The 20,249-nt window shown below is 43.1% G+C and overlaps 1 protein-coding gene across 1 annotated transcript in view; it reads left to right on the forward strand.

Moving 5' to 3' along the window:
- The first annotated feature begins 5,946 nt into the window (after positions 1–5,946).
- LOC139551131 (KN motif and ankyrin repeat domain-containing protein 4-like) overlaps positions 5,947–20,249 on the forward strand; it is a 28,521-nt gene continuing 14,218 nt past the window's right edge. Inside the window, exons 1-2 of the mRNA XM_071362541.1 lie at positions 5,947–6,156; positions 20,066–20,222. Coding sequence (XP_071218642.1) covers positions 20,204–20,222 — 19 coding nt within the window. The 5' untranslated portion in view covers positions 5,947–6,156; positions 20,066–20,203. The remainder of the gene's footprint in view (positions 6,157–20,065; positions 20,223–20,249) is intronic.

Genomic DNA, 20,249 nt, shown 5'->3' on the forward strand with positions numbered 1-20,249 from the left:
AAGCAACATCTCAAGACATTAGTCAGGAAGTTAAAGCTTGGTCTCAAATGGGTCTTCCAAATGGACAATGACCCCAAGCATACTTCCAAAATTGTGGCAAAATGACTTAAGGACAACAAAGTCAAGGTATTGGAGTGGCCATCACAAAGCTCTGACCTCAATCCTACAGAAACTTTGTGGGCAGAACTGAAAAAGCGTGTGCGAGCAAGGAGGCCTACAAACCTGACTCAGTTACACCAGCTCTGTAAGGAGGAATGAGCCAAAATTCACCCAAATTATTGTGGGAGGCTTGTGGAAGGCTACCCGAAACGTTTGACCCAAGTTAAACAATTTTAAGGCAATGTTACTAAATGAGTGTATGTAAACTTCTGACCCACTGGGAATGTGATGAAAGAAATAAAAGCTGAAATAAATCACTCTACTATTATTCTGACATTTCACATTCTTAAAATAATGTGGTGATCCTAACTGACCTAAGACCTACATTTTTACTAGGATTAAATGTCAGGAATTGTGAAGAACTGAGTTTAAATGTATTTGGCTAAGGTGTATGTAAACTTCCGACTTCAACTGTAATTCCTAAAAAATGCTTCCAGTCTCAGTGTGGCTAAGTAACCACAAGGCCACAGAGTTGTTCACATACAGTACATATACATAATACTTTTGTGGGTGTGGATTCTAGTAAAGAAGTTGTGATTGGCCCTTCTTGTTGAAAAAGGCCAGCTGTGTTTAAGGGTCTGTGAACTTCCGATCAAGGGGAGGCATCCGCATCATAGAGGACTATACCAACACTGTCAATATGTAACCGATAACCACAGTGGCCTACAGTAGCATAGAGTTACATAATGCACATCAAATATGGAGTCTGCTGTGACTGTCAAACCCAATGGCACCTACCTATTGATTGTGTATCACTTCCAATAGAATTTCTATTTTCAGTTTTCTATTTTCACACTACGCTATTGATACTTACTAAATGTGGGTTGAAAAGTTGCCCACAAATATCATCACAGTAACACTTTAACCTAAAGCCTCAATTATAAAGGCTCATATAGTAGATGCTTAAAATAAGTTATACAGCATTATATCTGCAGGCGTTAGGTAAAGTGTTACCAGTATCACATGTAAACCTTGTAAAAGCAACAATCATTTACATTTTCCAACGGGGTTATACATTTGGGTGAGGTGTTTTTCTCGCCTGAGTAGCCTTGTTTCACTGCCAAAAATCAAATGAAACCATCTACAGTAGTGTTCAGCGAAATAACAACACAATCTAATTAACCGTTACGCTCTCACGGGAATTCCACTAATGGTCCGTACATAGCCAAATGTAGCTGCTGCTTATTCTGATTGCTCGAAAATTGATAAATGGTTGAAAAAAGTAAGGCCCGCCGCGTCCATAGAGACACATACCAGCTCTACTGGTAGTGCTGCTACTACCAGCAGTACTATACCTGCACCTGTCGACGACACAAGTTGTTCTACTTCCATGAGCACATCCAATTCTAGCATCAGTAATTCTACATTTGTTGTTAGACCAGCTAGCATGGACACTGACAGTTGTGAATCTGATGCAGCCGAAGAGCTACTGGCCCCCTTACCCGGGAAAGCACCGAACAACAGACAGGGACGTTGGACCATCGAAGAGTTGCAAATATGATGAGAACTACATTGATTTGGGGTTCACTTATATTGGGAGTAGTGCCTTTCCTCAGCCACGGTGTGTTATATGTGCAAAAATACTATCTCACAACTCGATGAAACCGACACTCTTGGGCAGACATTTAGAAACGAAAAGTTCCCATTTGAAAAATAAGCCACGGGAGTTTTTTGAGTGAGAATTAAGACGACTTTCGAGTAGTAAGACATGTATAAAAGCAACAGATACCATTAATTAAAAGGGGCTAGAAGCGTCTTATGTGGTGAGCTACTGAGTGTTTAGGACAGGCAAGCCCCATACTATTGTGGAGGACTTAATTCTTCCTGCTGCCGTGGATATGGCTGGGACAGTGCTGGGGGAAAAGGCCCAAAAAACTATACAGACAATGTCTTCATCAAACAACACTGTTTCACGAGGCATCAGTGACATGGCAGGAGATGTTTTGAAACAATTACTGCTTCGCATACAAGCCAGTGAATTCTATGCGTTACAGCTGGATGAATCAACAGATGAGGCGGGCCTGGCACAGCTGCTGGTATATGTCCTTTACGTTTATGGGGGGTCAATTAAGGAAGACATCCTCTTCTGCAAACCACTGGAAACCAGGACAACAGGAGAGGATATTTTTAAAGTACTGGACAGCTTTGTGACATCAAATGGACGTTGGTGGTCAAGATGTGTTGGTATCTGTACTGATGGCACAAAAGCCATGACAGGGAAACATAGTGGAGTGGTAACGCGCGTGCAAGCAGTTGCTGCTGACGCCACTTGGGTACACTGCAGCATCCACCGAGAGGCTCTTGCTGCCATGGAAATGCCTGACAGCTTGAAAGACGTTTTGGACACTACAGTGAAAATGGTTACCCTTGTTAAAGCAAGGCCCCTGAACTCTCATGTATTTTCTGCATTATGCTTTTACAACATACAGAGGTGCGCTGGTTATCAAGGGGAAAAGAATAGATTTTTTTGTTGTTGAGAGACTCAAGTTTTCTTTACTGACCATAATTTCCACTTGTCTGACCGCTTGCATGATGACATGTTTCTCACACAACTGGCCTATCTGGGTGATGTTTTTTCTTGCTTGAATGATCTGAATCTACGATTACAGGGATTCTCCGTAACTATATTCAATGTGCTGGACAAAATTAAGGCTATGATTAAATTGGAGCTCTTCTCTGTCTGCATTAACAAGGACAACACACAGGTCTTTCCATCATTGTATGATTTTTTGTGTGCAAATTAACTCAAGCTTATGGACAATGTCAAATGTGATATATCGAAGCACATGAGTGACCTGGGTGCGAAAGTACGCAGGTACTTTCCCAAAACGGATGACACAAACAACTGGATTCGTTATCCCTTTCATGCCCTGCCTACAGTCCACTTACAAATATCTGATCAAAAGAACCTCATCGAAATTGCAACAATTTAATCAGAAGCCACTGCCAGATTTTTGGATTGGGCTGCGCTCAGAGTATCCTGCCTTGGCAAATCGTGCTGTTAAGACACTGATGCCCTTTGCAACCAAGTACCTATGTGAGAGTGCATTCTCGGACCTCACTAGCATGAAAACTAAATACAGGCACAGACTGTGTGTGGAAAATGATTTAAGACTGAGACTCTCTCCAATACAACCCAACATTGCAGCGTTATGTGCATCCTTTCAAGCACACCTTTCTCATTAACCTGTGGTGAGTTATTCACAATTTGTGATGACCAACTAAGGTTTAATATGTAAGATGGCTAAATAAAGAGAAAAATTATTTATTATAATTTTTTGTGCCCTTGTCCTATAAGAGCTCTTTGTCACTTCCCACGAGCCGGGTTGTGACAAAAACTCATACTCATTCTTATGTTTAATAAATGTAGGCTTACAATGATGGCAAAAAAACAACATTTGAGTGTGCGCTGACCCTGGTGCTAGAAGGGGTACGAGGCTGGAGGTTGAATGTTTGAAGGGGTACGGGACTATAAAAAGTTTGGGAACCACTGTTCTACACTAACCCTTGGGATATTGTTTATATAGATAGATGGTTTTAACTACTAACCTTGGTTACAACTTTATGTGATGATCACCTTTCACCACTAGAGGGCATTCTTGGCAAATGAACAAGAGAGGCAAAAGGGGAAAGTTTACATTGAAAATACATGTATAGTAGACAGAACAAGGATTTGTACAGGTATAAACAAACCTCTACATAATTTGCTGTCTTGGTACAAATCAAAAGATAATGATCTTCAACTAGCCTACATTAGCACTTAAAAGGGATAGTTCACCCAAATTACATATTGGTTTCCTTACTCTGTAAGCAGTCTATGGACTAGGTATGACAGCAGTCCATGCTTTGGTTTTGTTTACCTGGCCACTGTTTCAAATGGTAACTTTTTAGCATTTCTGGCACAAATCCAATGCAAGTCATTGGTGCTTACACTGAGTATACCAAACATTAGGAACACCTTCCTAATATTGAGTTGCACCCCCTTCATCAGAGTATGGACTCTACATACAAGGTGTCGAAAACGTTCCACAGAGATGCTGGCCCATGTTGACTCCAATGCTTCCCACAGTTGTGTCAAGTTGGCTGGATGTCCTTTGGGTGGTAGACGATTCTTGATACATAAGGAAAACTGTTGAGTGTGAAAAACCCATCAGTGTTGCAGATCTTGACTTAAACAGGTGAGCCTGGCACGTACTACCATACCCTATTCAAAGGCACTTAAATGTTTTGTCTTGCTGAATGGGACACACATAATCCATGTCTCAATTGTCTCAAGGCTTAAAAATACTTATTTAACCTGTCTCCTCCCCTTAATCTACACTGATTGAAGTGGATTTCACAAGTGACAGCAATAAGGGATCATTGCTTTCACCTTAATTCACCTTGTCAATCTATGCCATGGAAAGAGCAGGTGTTCTTAATGTTTTGTATACTCAGTGCATATTATCATTTTCACACTTCATGTGCAAATCATGTCCAAGTACCTTCCAATGCAATCAATTTTTAAATACTTTAGAATTTCTTCTCTATATACTGTAGCTGCCATAACCAACTAAGGCAGCTCTGAGTTTTCTGTTGTGTACACTGCAGTATGTGGTCAGTCAGCAGTGCTTTTGTCCAATAAAATGTTTGTTTTTTTGCCCTCAGTAAAACCACAATCCCTTTCGGAGTCAGTGGTCTGTGTGTGTAATGGAAAATGAGCCTTTCTTCGCTAATTCCTTTTCCATCCGTGTTATGAACATGGCGAATGTGAAATGCTGTGGTCATGGCTCTGTGGGTATCTCTTTCTGCTTCATGGAATTCTGAATGTTATTTTGAGTAAGTCAATAAGATGTGTCGTTAGTTTGTGCACAGGCTGCAAACTTGTTTAAATATTTCCATTTTTTTTAGGGGTACATTCTTCCTCTATTGCTGCTTGGATTATATTTATCTTGGTCTGAGAAGATTGCCCCACTTCACAAACAACACACACTCACACACACCCCTCTTAATTGCTCTAGCAAACAGTAGCTTGGCGGAAGGAGGGGTCATAGGGCTGGTTTTTGACAGTAATGACCTTACGACAAGGGGACGATTGTAGCATTGTGTAGAGGGGGTAGACAGTATGGTGGTCATGGGGGAAAAGGGGACTCATGAAGAATGAGAGGTATGTCCTGTGAATTGCCCCCCACATCTCTGCCTCCTTGTTATTTTCTTGATTGTAAAGGGTGGTCACAGTCCACATAACAGAGGATACGTTTACACCAGTTGCCTGTGTGTATGTGTGTCCATGCATATGTAGTAGTGCCATTAGCTGAGTTAAAAAAGAACTGTGTGTGTGTGGTGTGTGAGTATTTTCATGCACAAAAGTGGCATTACTTGAGTTAAAAAATAACTGTGTGTGTGTGGTGCGTGTTGTGTGACTATTTTCATGCACAAAAGTGGCATTACTTGAGTTAAAAAATAACTGTGTGTGTGGTGCGTGTTGTGTGACTATTTTCATGCATAAAAGTGGCATTACTTGAGTTAAAAAATAACTGTGTGTCTGTGTGTTTTGAGGGAACACTGCACACAGTACCCTCACTGAAAACCGAGGGGAGTTTATTTTGAAAACCCACTACCAGCTGCCAGGGTGTGGGGTGAGCTGCTTTGAGTAAGGGGCCCCACCTGCATGCTCCTATTGGTCGATATCCTATGAGATGGGTGTGGCCGCTCTGTGTGGGCCCCCACCCGCAGTCTCATTGGACAGAGGGAGAAAGTCATGCTCTGAAACCCCTCCCCACTGCTCTTTACACACAACAACAACACCGCTTGTGCTATGAGAGGATTCCAAAGAGGTATTTGCCAAGCAGCCACGGCATCCCACTCTCCCTGATGGTACCTCCTTCTAGGAGAGAGACAGACAGGCAGGGCTGAGATGAGAGAGAAGTGACTGGAGAAGTACTGGAACTCAGACTGGAGTGGATACTCTGACACACTCACATCAGGTTACAGTGGAGAACACCAGAATTGTTAAAGGTAAGAGAAAGTTCCTTTTTCTTCTATTTCTCTGCTAGTTGAATGTACTGTTATTGTCCGTGGGTAAAAGTTGGTCATTCAAATAAGAATGGGTCGTTTTAATCTTAGAACTGAATAGATAGGAAAGTGTTATTTAGTAGTCTGAACGAATCAGGCATACAGGTTGGATTTGGTGCACTTAATGACCATCTGATAGACATCTGCACTCTTAGAAAAAAAGGGGTCCTCAGCTGTCCCCATAAGAAAACCCTTTTTGGTTTCCAATTAGAACCCTCTGTGGAAATGGTTCTATTTTGAACCCAAAAGGGTTCTACTGGAGCCAAAAAAGGTTCTTCAAAGGGTTCTCCTATTGGGACAGCCAAATAACCCTTTAAGGTTCGAGAGACCACCTTTTTTTTCCCAAGAGTGTGACCTCTAAAAATTGATTGTCTATCACACATACATTACCTCTCAACCCCTCACACACACACATATAAACTCACTCACTCACTCATTCACTCACTCACTCACTCACTCACTCACTCACTCACTCACTCACTCACTCACTCACTCACTCACTCACTCACTCACTCACTCACTCACACTATCTGTTTTGGCCCAAGCATTTAAAAAACCATGCTGTTTTTCCCTCCCTGCGTGAAAGCCCCACGGGCAGCTTTTATCCTATGGACTTATGTCCTGCACACGGAGCGGAGATTGAGACCCTGTTGCTGTTGGAGAGACACCAGGACAGAACAAACTGGATGGAGCGATAGAGAGAAAGTGTGTGCGAGAGAAAGACACAGAAAGAGAGAGAGAGAGAGTTGGGAGGAGAGAGAGAGAGGGGTTAGGTGGAGGGAGTTGGGAGTCATAGAAGTTGGCTTTAGTTTCTGAAACCAAGTCCAAATAGAAGACAAGGAATGAGGTTATGGGCTGGAAAACCCACACAGTCAGCATGTCCATACTGGAGGAAGAAAATATCCCTTTTTTAAAGAACAGAACACGGAGAGAGAGAGAGAGAGAGAGAGAGAGAGAGAGAGAGAGAGAGAGAGAGAGAGAGAGAGAGAGAGAGAGAGAGAGAGAGAGAGAGAGAGAGAGAGAGAGAGAGAGAGAGAGAGAGAGAGAGAGAGAGAGAGAGAGAGAGAGAGAGAGAGAGAGAGAGAGAGAGAGAGAGAGAGAGAGAGAGAGAGAGAGAGAGAGAGAGAGAGTTAAAGACAGACACATGCTGTACACATACATGTAAATGGTTATTGAGAACTTGAGAAGGGCCCACAGGATGCCATAGGATATCCAATTCATCCAAGTCACTGCCCCCTCCAGTTGTAGAGTGTGTCCCAAATGGCACTGTATTCCCTATATAGTGCACTACTGTCGGCCAGAGCCATTCTCGAGTCCGCAGCACATTGTGAGTAGCACTTTGGGTTTGGGAAAAAGTGCATCGCAAATAAGCAGCATACACGTTGACGAGAGAGAGAGAGAGAATCATCTGATCTTAGCAGAATAATCAGTCCAGGAACAGCTGAAAAAATTGGTAGTCTTCATGTTCATGACAGCGGTATATTTTCTACAACATTCTTCACAAAGCTTATATCAAAGCCCAATTCCCAAGGCTGAAAACTCTGAACTCTTTGTTTAAGTGTAGCAACGTCAAGGTAGCCTGGTCCCAGATGTGTTTGTGCTTGCCAATTATGGTCATTGTCACATAGATAGGTGTTGCCAGGACAGCACAAATAGATCTGGGACCAGGCTAACTTCGAGGTGTTCCAGGAACATCAATCCAAAACAATGTGAGTATGTGCCCAAACTAATATCTAAAATGTGATATTCTGCAGCAGAGGCCTCAATGTTTTAGAACATATCTTCTTGAGGCCTCAATGATTTAAAAAATGTCTTCTTAGTGAGGCTCCCGTTTTAAGTGTCATGTGTTCAAATTTAATTTGTCGTTTGTAGTCAAGAATGCTGTGGACGGAGATGTTTGGATTGCAAAGTTTATAATGATGTGAGGAGGCTGTGTGAGGAAGAAGGCTACATTTATCCCCAGGACAGGGCAGTGGTGGGAACAGGAAGAAACAAAGCCCTGAAATTGGCCGCAAAATGTCTGTCGAACAAAATATTGACACTTCCTTCTTCTAAGACCTTTAAAATGGGAAAAGGGCTTTAGGAGGATAATAAGGGTGCCTTGATCTGGAAAAGTCCCGAAAATATGAACATAGTGAAAGCTCTAAGTACTCTAACCTGGTCTCAGATCTGCTTGTGCTGCTATGGTCCATAAAACTTGACAAGGTAACAAACAGATCTGGGATCAGGCTAAAAGTACTGAAGTTCATATATTTGAGGTAGCTTACTCTAGGTTACAGTTGGATGGGGCTTATGTGGGGAAAGTGAATATTTTTCCTTTTGTTTCTCCCAAATGAGTTTCCTGTGAGGTAGGCCAGTCGCTCTAAGCAGTGACAATTAAAATGTGTGCCATGGAAATGTGGAGAGGTTTAGGGTAGGACTGTAACCGATTGTGCTATATTCTATCCTCTGTGGTGAGCCGGTGGGGAATAAGTGTGTGTGAGTGAGTGAGTGAAGGAGTGAGTGTCTAGCTGTCTCTCTGTCCGTCTCAAAATTACCATAAACGTACCCACTGATACCCTATTAAAATGAATGTAAACCAATCAGGTACTGTGTTTGCACTATGGAGTTCAATCTCAAGAGCAATTAACACAACGCTTATCAATGCCTGCCTGTTTTATCATGATGCCGTTGAGAGATTGAGATGATCATAGCAACAGCTGCTGTAGTGTTGATGTGACTCAACGTTGGAATGTCTAGCTATGTGTAACGGACATGAGTTGGTCATGGTTGCTCATGATCACGTGATGAGGTAGCCCACCTGCGACTTAAAAATCAGTGTCGGCCCTTTGCCCTAGGGAGAATTTCATTTTGGTCTAATGGTCAAGACGTTGGTTTCTCCTGTGGCAGTCCTGGGTTCATATCCTGCCGGGTACATGTACACGACAGTAAAAGTTATGGTTATGTCTATAGCAATACACCACAGTTAAAGTGTTGTATGTAGCTATACACCATAGTGTGGACAATTCAGGGGGCAGCGTACCGTTAAGCCAAGAGGTTTGAACCCCTTATTGAGGTTGCTAGGTGTTGGGTTAAAGGGCGATTTCACCATGGGGGAATCTGGGCTTGTTTTCATCATGTCCGAGGCATTTCTAGGACAGCGAGATGTTTCATCTCACTGATTTGTATTCTGGCCCCTGTCCCTCCCACAAGGCGTTTTTAAAAAAGGAGGCCAACACTAACAACAACAATCCTTTGGGCAAAACTGAAAGAACTGTCCAGACGGAATGGCTTCAAGTGATTCCTCTTATCAACATGAATTCGAGCATGGAGCACTTTGTGATGTTCTATTAGCTACATGGTGACATTCAACCATACATGTTTCAACCGGAATATAGGGAAGAGGATTCTAAACAAAGAGTTGGCTAGCTAACGTTTAGCTACAGCTAATGCCAGCACCAAGAGAGCAGATGACAAATACGGTGCCTAGCTAAGTTATTTTTCCTGCAAGCCACCTAGCTAGCTAGCAAAATGTAGTTTATCTACTGAAACCCATACTGTATTGCTGGCTGACATACTACTGTGTTGCAGTGGGGAGAAATCAAATAATTTTTCTGTTTGCTAACTTGGCTATGTAGCTAGCTAAAGCTATATCTATGACTAAAAATAGAAGATATTTACAATTGGAGATATTTTGTATCTTGATTGTAAAACCTCTTCTCTTTTTAGTTGTAGATATGGCTACAGCAAGCTACAACATTAAAACCAGCCAACTAAACCTAGGTTTACCAGCAAACGTTACCAGGCTGTATCACATCCGGCCGTGATTGGGATTCCTATAGAGCGGCGCACAATGGCCCAGCATTGTCAGGACATTGTAAATAAGAATTTGTAATTAACTGACTTGCCTAGTTAAATAAAGGTACAATTAAAAAAAATCTAAACAGATGTAAATAACAAGTATTGTATATCAAGCTAGCTAGATAAGTTTACTAGCAAACAGTGAGGAGAAACAACAATACAACAATTTACTGTTGTATTTAGAAAATGTGCCACGCTGCCATCTTGTCTATTTCAAGTCTTCTCTCATTTATCGAGACAGGTCTGTGTCATCAAGACATGCAACACTTTGGGGTTGACACCCACTTGTCTTGATCAATGAGAGAAGACTTGAAATAGACAAGATGGCGACAAAAATCTTTGAGTAAATCACAATGTCTTGTGTAACAATCTGTAGCTACATTTCTCTGCACTTGTGTGTGTCTACACCTGAGACACACTCGGACACACTGAACAGTACCTCACTGTTCATACAATTTATTTGGTATGTTACTTTTATCATATAACATTCTTGTTGAATACCCAGTTCTCTTGAGTTAGCGCTAAAAAGTGTACACTCCCCTCTATTTGAGATTTTGACTCAGCCATACTAGCTGCATTTACACAAGCAGCCCAATTCTGATATTTTTCCCACTAAGTGGTCTTAATCACATCAGATCTTTTTCAGAACTGATCTGATTGGTCACGACCAATTAGTGAAAAAAACAAAACAGAATTGGGCTGCCTGTGTAATTTCTGCACAAACTGTCAGAAACCATCTCAGGGAAGCTCATGTGTGTGCTTGTCATCCTCACCAGGGTCTTGACCTGACTGCAGTTCGGCGTCGTAACCGACTTGGTAGACAGCGTGTATGGCGTCGTGTGGGCGAGCGGTTTTCTGATGTCAACGTTGTGCCCCATGGTAGCATAAAGTATGGACACAAAAAATCACCTTTATTTAACCAGGTAGGCCAGTTGAGAACAAGTTATCATTTACAACTGCGACCTGGCCAAGATAAAGCAAAGCAGTGCGACAAAAACAACAACACAGAGTTACACATGGGATAAACAACCGTACAGTCAAAACACAATAGAATAATTTATGTACAGTGTGTGCAAATGTGATAAGTTTAGGGAGGTAAGGCAATAAAAAGGCCATAGTGGTGAAATAATTACAATTTAGCATTAATACTGGAGTGATAGATGATGATGTGCAAGTAGAGATACTGGGGTGCAAAATAGGGGGGAAAAAATAATAACAATATGGGGATGAGGTAATTGGGTGTGCTATTTACAGATCGGGTGTGTACAGGTGCAGTGATCGGTAAGCTGCTCTGACAGCTGATGCTTAAAGTTAGTGAGGGAGATATGGGTCTCCAGCTTCAGTGATTTTTGCAAATCTTTCCAGTCATTGGCAGCAGAGAACTGGAAGGAATGGCGGCCAAAGTAGGTGTTGGCTTTGGGGATGACCAGTGAAATATACCTGCTAGAGCGCTTGCTACGGGTGGGTGTTGCTATGGTGACCAGTGAGCTGACAAGGAGGAGCTTTATCTAGCAAAGACTTATAGATGACCTGGAGCCAGTGGGTTTGGTGACGAATATGTAGCGAGGACCAGCCAACGAGAGCATACAGGTCGCAATGGTGGGTAGTATATGGGGCTTTGGTGACAAAACGGATGGCACTGTGATAGACTGCGTCCAATTTGCTGAGTAGTGTTGGAGGCTATTTTGTAAATGACATTGCCGAAGTCAAGGATTGGCAGGATAGTCAGTTTTACGAGGGTGTGTTTGGCAGCATGAGTGAAGTAGGCTTTGTTGAGAAATAGGAAGCTGATTCTAGATTTAATTTTGGATTGGAGATGCTTAATATGAGTCTGGAAGGAGAGTTTACAGTCTAGCCAGACACCTAGGTATTTATAGTTGTCCACATATTCTAAGTCAGAATCGTCCAGAGTATTGATGTTAGGCGGGCGGGTGTTAGTGGGCAGCGATCGGTTAAAGAGCATGCATTTAGTTTTACTAGCATTTAAGAGCAGTTGGAGGCCACGGAAGGAGTGTTGTATGGCATTGAAGCTCGTCTGGAGGTTTGTTAACACAGTGTCCAAAGAAGGGCCAGATGTATACAGAATGGTGTTGTCTGCATAGATGTGGATAAAGAATCACCCGCAGCAAGAGCGACATCATAGATATATACAGAGAAAAGAGTCGGCACGGGAATTGAACCCTGTGGCACCCCTATAGAGACTGCCAGAGGTCTGGAGAACAGGCCCTCCGATTTGAAACACTGAACTCTATCTGAGAAGTAGTTAGTGAACCAGGCAAGGCAGTCATTAGAGAAACCAAGGCTGTTGAGTCTGCCGATAAGAATGCCGTGATTGACAAAGTCGAAAGCCTTGGCTGCACAGTATTGTTTTTTTATCGATGGTGGTATGATATCGTTTAGGACCTTGAGCGTGGCTGAGGTGCACCCGTGACCAGCTCGGAAACCGGATTGCATAGCGGAGAATGTAAGGTGGGATTCGAGATGGTCGGTGATCTGTTTGTTAACTTGGCTTTCAAAGACTTTAGAAAGGCAGGGCAGGATGGATATAGGTCTGCAACAGTTTGGGTCTAGAGTGTCTCCCTCTTTGAAGAGGGGGATGACCGCGGCCGCTTTCCAATCTTTAGGAATCTCAGACGATACAAAAGAGAGGTTGAACAGACTAGTAATAGGGGTTGCGACAATGGCGGGGGATAATTTTAGGAAGAGAGGGTCCAGATTGTCTAGCCCAGCTGATTTGTTGTTATCCAGATTCTGCAGCTCTTTCAGGACATCAGCTGTCTGGATTTGGGTGAAGGAGAAGCAGGGGGGGGGGGGTTGGGCCAGTTGCTGCCGGGGGTGCAGAGCGGTTGGCTGGGGTTGGGGTAGCCAGGTGGAAAGCGTGGCCAGCCGTAGAGAAATGCTTATTGAAATTCTCGATTATGGATTGTCGTGGATTTATCGGTGGTGAGTGTTTCCTAGCCTTTCCTTGCTGAGAGGAGGAGCTCTTATTCTCCATGGACTTAACAGTGTCCCAAAACTTTTTGGAATTAGTGCTGCAGGATGCAAATTTCTGTTTAAAAAAGCTAGCCTTTGCTTTCCTAACTGACTGTGTATATTGGTTCCTGACTTCCCTGAAAAGTTGCATATCGTGGGGAGTTTTCGAAGCTAGTGCAGTGCGCCACAGGATGTTTTTGTGCTGGTCAAGGGCAGTCAAGTCTGGAGTGAACCAAGGGCTATATTTGTTCTTAGTTCTACATTTTTTGAAAGGGAATGCTTATTTAAGATGGTGAGGAAGGCACTTTTGAAGAACCAGGCATCCTCTACTGACGGGATGTGGTCAATATCCTTCCAGGATACCCGGGCCAGGTCGATTAGAAAGGCCTAATCGCAGAAGTGTTTTAGGGAGCATTTGACAGTGATGAGGGGTGGTCGTTTGACCGCGGACCCATAACGGACGCAGGCAATGAGGCGGTGATCGCTGAGATCCAGGTTGAAAACAGCAGATGTGTATTTAGAGGGCAAGTTGGTCAGGATGATATCTAAGAGGTTGCCCATGTTTACGGATTTGGGGTTGTACCTGGTAGGTTCCTTGTTAATTTGTGTGAGATTGAGGGCATCTTGCTTAGATTGTAGGACGGCCGGGGTGTTAAGCATATCCCAGTTTAGGTTACCTAACAGTACGAACTCTGGCGATAGATGGGGGCAGTCAATTCACATATGGTGTCCAGGGCACAGCTGGGAGCTGAGGGGAGTCTATAACAAGCGGCAACAGTGAGAGACTTATTTCTGGAGAGATGGATTTTTAAAAGTAGTAGCTCGAACTGTGTGGACATAGACCTGGATGGTAGGACAGAACTCTGCAGGCTATCTCTACAGTAGATTGCAACTCCGGTTGTTGTGTTAGCATTTTACACTTTTTTGTGGAAGGGACGTAGGGCAACATGCCTTTGTTGATGTCAACCGAATGGGACCAACTAGCGTATTGTTTAGAGGCAATGAAAGGAAATTGGGAGCTGCTTTTAAGAGGAAAGATCAGTCAACAAAGTGAATGGGGTGGGGGAGGCTAAAGAAGATTTGAAAAGTCTGTATAATCACAACCCTGCGCAACCAAACCCCCCCTTTCTTGTCTCAAAAGTATTGTCTGTAAACTTCCACCAATGACAGATCATTCTTGTCAATAGTAGCCCTTTGTCTTTGTGTAGTTTTTTAAGAATCTGCAGAGAGAAGAATGATGTGGTTGTGTCGTCACTGTTGTAGTCTTGATATTATACCTTTCAGTGTCCCTTGCTGGTTTCTGTCCGATAATGTTGTTGTGCTCCATAACCACAAGGTGTATCCGTTCCCCCATGCTTGTGTACCCGAAATGACCTTCACCTTGTGCAGAGCTAGGGGTTGGAAGCACATGATGGTGGAATCAGATTCTGTACCACCTACAACAAAATACAGAACAATACACTATTTAACCACCCCACTAATTGTATTGACCTCTATTAGACTGGCTAGTTTACAATAGCTAACATGGACATTTCAATAGTCTACTTACTGTTAGCTAACTAGCGTCACTAAATTGGCAGCAAGATTGCTATCCAGCTGAGACTGGCTGTGAACCCACCATTGATTATTTCTACACATTCATCATTGTTAGCTACATCGACAATTATATTTTTAGTAACAGAGTGTTTTCCAGACCCAGTCCACCTGGTCGTGCTGCTGCTCCAGTTTCAACTGTTCTGCCTGCGGGTAGGGAACCTGAGACCAGTTCACTGGACGTGTTACCTTGTCCCGGACCTTCTGTTTTCATCTCTCTCTCTTAACGCACCTGATGTCTCAACCTCTGAATGATCAGCTATGAAATCCCAACTGACATTTACTCCTGAGGTACTGCCCTGTTGCACCCTCTACAACCACTGTGATTATTATTTGACCCTGCTAGTAATCTATGAACTTTTGAAAATCTTGAAGAATAAACTGGCCTTAAATGGTCATGTACTCTTATAATCTCCACCCGGCACAGCCAGAAGAGGTCTGGCCACCCCTCAGAGCCTGGTTCCTCTCTAGGTTTCTTCCTAGGTTCCTGCCTTTCTAGGGAGTTTTTCCTCGCCACCGTGCTTCAATATCTGCAATGCTTGCTGTTTGGGGTTTCTGTATAGCACTGTGACATCTGCTGATGTAGAAGGGCTTTATAAATACATTTGATTGATTGATTGGATTGAATAGATGGTTTACTCTGCTGAAGATAGTTACCAGTCTAGCAGTGACTACCATAGCATTGATTGATTTGATTGAATAGATGGCTACCAGATTGAGCTACTCTTATATGCTAACATTAGCTAGCTTACGTCAGTCAAAGATAGAATGAACAAACAAACATGTTTACTCTGCTGAAGATGGTTACCAGTCTAGCAGTGACTCCCATAGCATAGGCGAAATTGATTGACAGCGTGAATAAAAATCTCCGGAAGATAGAACGTTGAAAGAAAACTCATTTTTGCGTTTGTAATTAGCACAGCCAGGCACAGAACACCACACAGGCATGACAAACTTTACTGAATAACAAGTATTGTCCCAAAAAATGTGTTGTTCGTTCGAAGTACACAGTCTCATAGTCCGAATTTGTGGGCACACCCCATCTACCTTGGCGGGTAGTATCTGCATTCGCTATGAATGCCGGACTTTGTGGTTCACAATGAGCAGACAAATACACAGGAAGTCAAAACTTCCCGATTCTACCAGTGAAATTAAAATGGGCTAGTTCTAGCTTGTGGTTTGGATAATTGTGATGTTTATGACAAAAACAGAATGTTGTTTATATAGTAATGTCTGTATGCCGTGGCAGAGCCAAAGTGAAATTCCCGTTTAAGGTCGCTATGTCACCCCCTTCTTTTCGGGAAAGCATGTATCAATGCATCTCTATAAGTCCCTCACGGGCGTCATTCCACTTCTGACACCAATGCAGCAAATTTGGGGGTAGCCCCGTCCAGGACTCAAACCCAGGTCCATCAACTGTCAAGGTCTGAACCTCTTGACGAGATCTGTAGGTTTTGGGTTAAGGTCGTTACAATAGTAACAGTTATGTATGTATACTGAACAAAAATGTAAACGCAACATATAAAGTGTTGGTCCCATGTTTTATGAGCTGAAATAAAAGATCCCAGGAATGTTCCATATGCACAAAAAGCTTATTTCTTTCAAATTTTGTGCACAAATTTGTTTACATCCCTGTTAGTGAGCATTTCTCCTTTGCCAATATAATCCATCCACCTGACAGATGTGGCATATCAAGAAGCTGATTAAACAGCGTGATCCTTACACAGGTGCACTTTGTGCTGCGGAAAATAAAAGGCCACTCTAAAATGTGTATTTATGTCACACCACACAAAGCCACAGATGTCTCAAGTTTTGAGGGAGTGTGCAATTGGCATGCTGACAGCAGGAATGTCCACCAGAGCTGTTGCCAGAGAACTGAATGTTAATTTCTCTACCATAAGCCTCCTTCAACGCTGTTTTAGATCATTTGTCAGTACGTCCAACCGGCCTTACAACCGCAGATCACGTGTAACCACACCAGCCGAGGACCTCCACATCCGCCTTCTTCACCTGTAGGATCGTCTGAGACCAGCCACCCAGACAGCTGATGAAACTGTCTGTAATTAAGACTTTTGTGGGGAGACTCATTCTGACAGGTTGGGCCTGGCTCCCCTGTGGGTGGGCCTATGCCCTCCCAGGCCCACCCATGGCTCCAGCCCGGCCTAATGAATGTATTTCAATTGACTGATTACCCTTATATGAACTGTAATTCAGTAAAATCGTTGAAATTGTTGCATGTTGTGTTTATCTTTTTGTCAGTATAGCTTTACACCACAGCGAAAGTTTTACATGTAACTGCTAAAATAATGGAAACACTCAAGTGAATGAGGGCTACAAAGTATATTTAACGCATTGAATGCTTCAACACGTGTGGTTCCTGAGTTAATTAAGCAATCAACATCCAATCATGCTTAGGGTCATGTTTAAAAATACTGGGAAGGTCGTTAGTTTGGCCAATAGTTTGGCTACCATGGCTTTGCCCCATAGAATGACAATGCCCCCATCCACAGGGCGCGAGTGGTCACTGAATGGTTTGATGAACATGAAAACAATATAAACCATATGCCATGGCCGTCTCAGTCACCACATCTCAACCCAATTGAACACTTATAGAAGATTCTGGAGCGGCGCCTGATATGGCGTTTTCCAGCACCATCAACAAAACACCAAATTATGGAATTTCTCCTGGAAGAATGGTGTCGCAACCCTCCAATAGTGTTCTAGACACTCGTAGAATCTATGCCAAGGTGCATTGAAGCTGGTGGTGGCCCAATGCCCTATTAAGACACTTTATGTTGGTGTTTCCTGTATTTTGGTAGTTACCTGTACATACAGTTTAACATCTCAGAGGTTTTAGGGTGTTGCAGGGAACACTTCACTAACTCATAAGACAGGCTGTTTTGATTGACATTTCCCACAAGCAAAGGGGCCTCCTCTCTTTCCTTCCTAACATGTCACTGTCTTTCCCAACTGAAGATATTAGTACTCTGTCAAAAGTCAACTTTGAACATGAATACACGTGTCCTATGATGTACAGTGTACCCTCTGCTGTCACGGGCCCCAGGTCTTCAGACTAAATATCAGCGCTGCGGGCAAGGCTTAGCTTAGTTAGGTGTTGAAAGACCTCTCTCATCTCTGTGAAAATGCCTGGCAGGACAATGTATCTATCATCTCTATCGACCATCGTACTGTAATTTTTTCATTTGTTTATATCGGGGCAATTGGTGCCAGCAGTGTGTAGCTAGGGGAATAGAACAAGTCACAGGTGGTGTGTGAATTGTTGTGGGTTACATGGCACAGGTCATGTGCTTGTATGTGTGTAACAAGAGCTGTAAATGTCAATACATACCATTGATACAGGATATGTACTGTACTGTAGTATGCACATGTATTTGAGTGATCTTTGTGAATGTTCTGTATGTATGGAGCATGTGTACAGTGTGTGTGTTACTGTGCTTAATCGGGGTGTGTGTGCTGAGCTACTTTTCCAGCGGAGCTGTTCAGTCAGTGTTTTCTTCTGTTTACTGCATAGCTGACATTGTTTGGGTCTGTGGCTGCGTGTGGCTGTCACTGTGGTCCCCCAAGAGGCCAGAGAGTCTAGCACTCACTGAGCCTGGTGGTCAGGAGCGAGAGGGAGGGGGTTAGGGTTTGAGAGGGGGAGATGGGGGAGGACAGACAGAGAGGGGGAGGGGGTTAGGGTTTGAGAGGGGGAGGACAGACAGAGAGGGAGAGGGGGTTAGGGTTTGAGAGGGGGAGATGGGGGGAGGGGGTTAGGGTTTGAGAGGGGGAGGACAGACAGAGAGGGGGAGGGGGGAAGGGGAAGTTTGGGAAGAGGGAAGAGAGTAAAAGAAGAGCGAGAGGGATATACAGTATATGGTCAGGAAAGAGAAAAAGTAAAATAAGAGATGGGGAGAGATGAGGCAATAGGGGAGAAGGTAGGATAAGGAGGGAAAAGGTAGGATAAGGAGGGAGAAGGTAGGAAAGGGAGGGAGAAGGTGGGATAAGGAAGGAGGAGGTAGGATAAAGAAGGAGGAGGTAGGATAAGGAGGGAGAAGGTAGGATAAGGAGGGAGAAGGTAGGATAAGGAGGGAGAAGGTAGGATAAGGAGGGAGAAGGTTGGATAAGGAGGGGGAAGGTAGGAAAGGGAGGGAGAAGGTAGGATAAGGAAGGAGGAGGTAGGATAAGGAGGGAGAAGGTAGGATAAGGAGGGAGGAGGGAGAAGGTTGGATAGGGAGGGAGAAGGTAGGAAAGGGAGGGAGAAGGTAGGATAAGGAAGGATAAGGAGGGAGAAGGTAGGATAAGGAAGGATAAGGAGGGAGAAGGTAGGATAAGGAGGGAGAAGTTAGGATAGGGAGGGAGAATGTAGGATAAGGAGGGAGAAGGTAGAATAAGGAAAGGTAGTGAAAGGTGAGAAGAGAAGGGACAAAGTAAGAGGAGAGAAATATATGAGAAGAGAGAGAATAACTTGAGAGAAAGCACTGGGAGAAAAGTGGGAGGCCGAGAGAGTAGAAGAGAAATGAGTCAGAACAATGGCTGTCTGTATTTATTTTTATATGTAGGAGTGTATTGGGTTCCATGGCTACTGGTCTCAACAGTCTAGGAGTTATTTTGAGATCTGTATTTGGACTGAAGGGCTATAATCAAGAGAACATCAGGTCCACCGCTGTTGTATGCAAGCCGGGAGGGTTCACTCTGATGTGTGAGTGAGAGAGAAAGAGAAATAATATATGAATGAGATTAAAGTGAAGGCTAGTGACACACGTTCATAATAAGCTGTCTACTGGAAACCCTAGGGCGAATTTTCATTTGGAAATACTAGAACCTAAGCACAAGTCTACCAGTATCAAAACCTGTAGGGCCATAATGCAATAATGATGTATTGGAAGGTCACAGAAGGTTATGTAATAACTACATTTGTAATTAGCAATTATTGTGTGTAATTTCCATAGCTTAAATATACCACGGCTAAGGGCTGTTCATAGGCACGACGCAAAGTGGTATATTGGCCATATACTCAAACTCCCAAGGTGCATTATTGCTATTATAAATCGGTTACCAACATAAATAGAACAGTGAAGAAGTATTTTTGTGTCATACCCATGGTACATTGTCTGATATACACACGGCTGGAATGCTGTTACAGCCAATCAGCATCCAGGACCCAAACTACCCAGTTTATAACTTCTATTTAATCATGGATACCTTTCTTTTTTTTAAAGACCTGCACACTGCTCTCACCAGTATAATGTCAATTCAGTTTAAACTGCAAGTCTTTCTTTTCTTTAAAGAGTTCTAATTATTCCGACTCAGATGTGATCTTAGATGTGATCTCCCTATTTTGAATCATGGAGAAATTAATTGTGGTTAACATGCTTAAGGTACAAAAATGACTTTTGATCAGCAATTTCTCACCTCTTCCTTTGTCCTGTTTTCACTCTCTTACCAGGCAATCACCTGATTTACACCACAAGAACAGAGTCACAACACCTGTAGAAGTTGGCAAGAGAGCAGACACACTCAGACTGGCACTCAGACTACCAACAACCATGTGCCAACAAACAATGCTCACAGCTGAAGCCTGCAAATGATGGACAAGCAAAATGGTAACAGCCTTTAAAAACATATGAAAT

Source organism: Salvelinus alpinus, chromosome 23, assembly GCF_045679555.1.
Source record: "Salvelinus alpinus chromosome 23, SLU_Salpinus.1, whole genome shotgun sequence".
Classification (NCBI taxonomy): domain Eukaryota; kingdom Metazoa; phylum Chordata; class Actinopteri; order Salmoniformes; family Salmonidae; genus Salvelinus; species Salvelinus alpinus.